The sequence below is a fragment of the Bactrocera dorsalis genome, chromosome 3 (genome assembly GCF_023373825.1).
Source record: "Bactrocera dorsalis isolate Fly_Bdor chromosome 3, ASM2337382v1, whole genome shotgun sequence".
In the NCBI taxonomy this organism is placed as follows: Eukaryota; Metazoa; Arthropoda; class Insecta; order Diptera; family Tephritidae; genus Bactrocera; species Bactrocera dorsalis.
In genome coordinates this window covers 58,301,357-58,303,670 of record NC_064305.1, presented here as the reverse complement: position 1 = coordinate 58,303,670, position 2,314 = coordinate 58,301,357, and the positions used below count along the sequence as shown (strand labels likewise).

Here is a 2,314-nt window from a genome sequence, read left to right as displayed (position 1 = left end):
AGTATATGCCATTCTTCTGACATACTGGTATTCATGTCACAATGCGAAAAAAGCGAAATCGGACCTTATTTAAAGTAAGCCTTCTTATAATCAAAAATTGTCCAAAGTCAACCAAAAATGTTCAAGCCCCTAGGTATCGTATATGTGGATAAAAGTTCCAAATGCGAATCTTTTATCGAAAATATCGGTCAATCTGTGAGGTGTATTATGGAAACTCCGGGGGAATTTTTTTTTTTAATTATACTATGCCTATATATCCAAAAGGACAATTTCAATAACTTCTTTAGAACCCATTTGTCGATTTTTTTTTTTAGGTTGGAATGTGTGTCAGTCACATTAAAATAATTACTAGTTTTAGTATACGATTGTCTTTCTTTGTATGCGGAATCAAATATGTAGTGACAAAGCGTTCAGAATGTTGGAAAAGGCCTTCGGTGATAAAATTATTCAAAGATGGTTGAGAACGCGTTCAAGTTCACATTAATGTATAGTACGTATATATGTATTATCTATATTTTAGGTGTTACAAAGTTCACGGCAAACATAATAGTCTGCCTTGTCCAGAGCATAAAATTATCTATACTAATATTATAAAGACGAGATATTTGTTGTTTATTTGTTTGAGTTTAATAGGCTCCGAAACTACTTGACAGACAGGTGAACATATTATCACCGACAGTATGCAAGTGAGAGACATTCGTTGGAGCAAGTATTACGGTCCCTAGATCCAAAAAACTACAATTTATTTAATCCGAATCATTTCACTTTATTTGACATTCTGCTGTATAGTTTTTTTACTATGCGCTTATATTCTATTATAATGTTTACTTATCTAAATATACTCGTATTATTAGTTTGGTTGACTTCGTGCTGACGAACAGACCTGCAGCTTGGCGTCATTGTTTGGTTTGGGTTTAGAATGTTGCGGTGACGTAATCCGGGTTAAAAGAGTGCTTGAATCTACTGTCTTCCTATAAGGGCTTTGTTATCACGTCATTGCTACTTATTATTTCAATATTAGTTCACTAATTTATTACCGATACGCAGATCTTTCGGTCTAATTGCCATATGAACGTATTTCATAGAATAGTAGTATCCACGCCAATTCGACCAAACTATACCTTCAGCATAAGTATCAAAGTAGCCATTATGGTAGAGTCCATTTAAGTTACTGTAAGTTGAAAGCAAAGTCAACCAAATTTTGATTTGAATATATGCTTTGATTAGTCAATATGTAATTTTACCTATGGTGGCAATCATTATTTCCATACCACCAACCGCCTTTATATAAAGCTGCGCAATCGAAACCACGCTCGCTATTATTCCGATCGATTGTGCTGAACTTGGCGCCATCGTGTACCTTAGTTAAAGCGTCACCTGCTGTGCCCGAATATGTGCCTAAAATATTCAATGCATATTTTTGGCTCTCGTCTGTAATGGCAAAACTGTCGTACATGGCATGCCTTTTCACATCGTCGAAGTCCTTCAACTCAATCCATAGTTCATGCAACTGTGATTCCGTTAGGGCATGTAATTTGTCGAGACCAATAAAGAAATTCGTATTTAAGTTGCCAAAGCCGTTCTTATACTCTTCCCAGCCACGATGAAAGTGTATAGATGCGTCCTGTCGTCGTTGTATTAGCGTCCAGGCCTCTCCACCCAATGGATCCAGCAAACAGTTAACATAGAACTCTTTAACAGCACCTTGTGGCAGTGGCAATCCAATTTTATATATACCACTTTTAGCTTTGCTCCCCGCCGAATGAACTGCTTCATTGCAGTTTGACGGTAAATATTTCATACACAGGTCATCGTTTCCCGCAATGCTTACTGTACTGGCACCGAGACCACAGTAAATTAGCAGCAAAGCTAAAAGCAACGAGAACCACTGTTGTCTGCACATCTTCCCGAATTTATTTTACAAAATAACCCTCCTGAGGTATTCAACTTTGCTTTATATACGATTTCTTGCCAAATTTATGGGAATTATGAAATAGCTAATGTAACAAAGGTTTTGATTGTTGTAGAAGTTCCAAAAATTAAGATACAATTTATTTAAGTATTTGTTTATTGGGCATTATCTACAACGTAGAGAATCGTTATCATAAAGAACTCTATTGATTACCGACACCATTAAACAACATAAGTAACACTTTTGAAATGTTTTAATTTCATTAAATACCTTCTTTGATAATAAGACAGAGCTGAAATTACTTGGCACCGTTTGTTTTGGTGAACGGTAAAATTAGGGGGGTATATTTGGTAAGTCGCGAAAAGGTATGGATGTGTAGATGGCAATTAGAGCTCTTCATTG

General features: G+C 35.9%; 1 protein-coding gene across 1 annotated transcript; it reads right to left on the bottom strand.

The window, feature by feature from the left end:
* Positions 1 to 755: 755 nt before the first annotated feature.
* LOC105233890 (ryncolin-4) lies at positions 756 to 1,932 on the bottom strand. Its single transcript, XM_049451033.1, has 3 exons — positions 1,245 to 1,932; positions 1,038 to 1,171; positions 756 to 980 (listed from the first exon to the last, which is right to left on the bottom strand). The coding sequence occupies exons 1-3, from the start codon at positions 1,901 to 1,903 to the stop codon at positions 961 to 963; spliced, it is 813 nt and encodes a 270-aa protein (XP_049306990.1). The 5' UTR covers positions 1,904 to 1,932; the 3' UTR covers positions 756 to 960.
* Between the last annotated feature and the right edge of the window lie 382 nt (positions 1,933 to 2,314).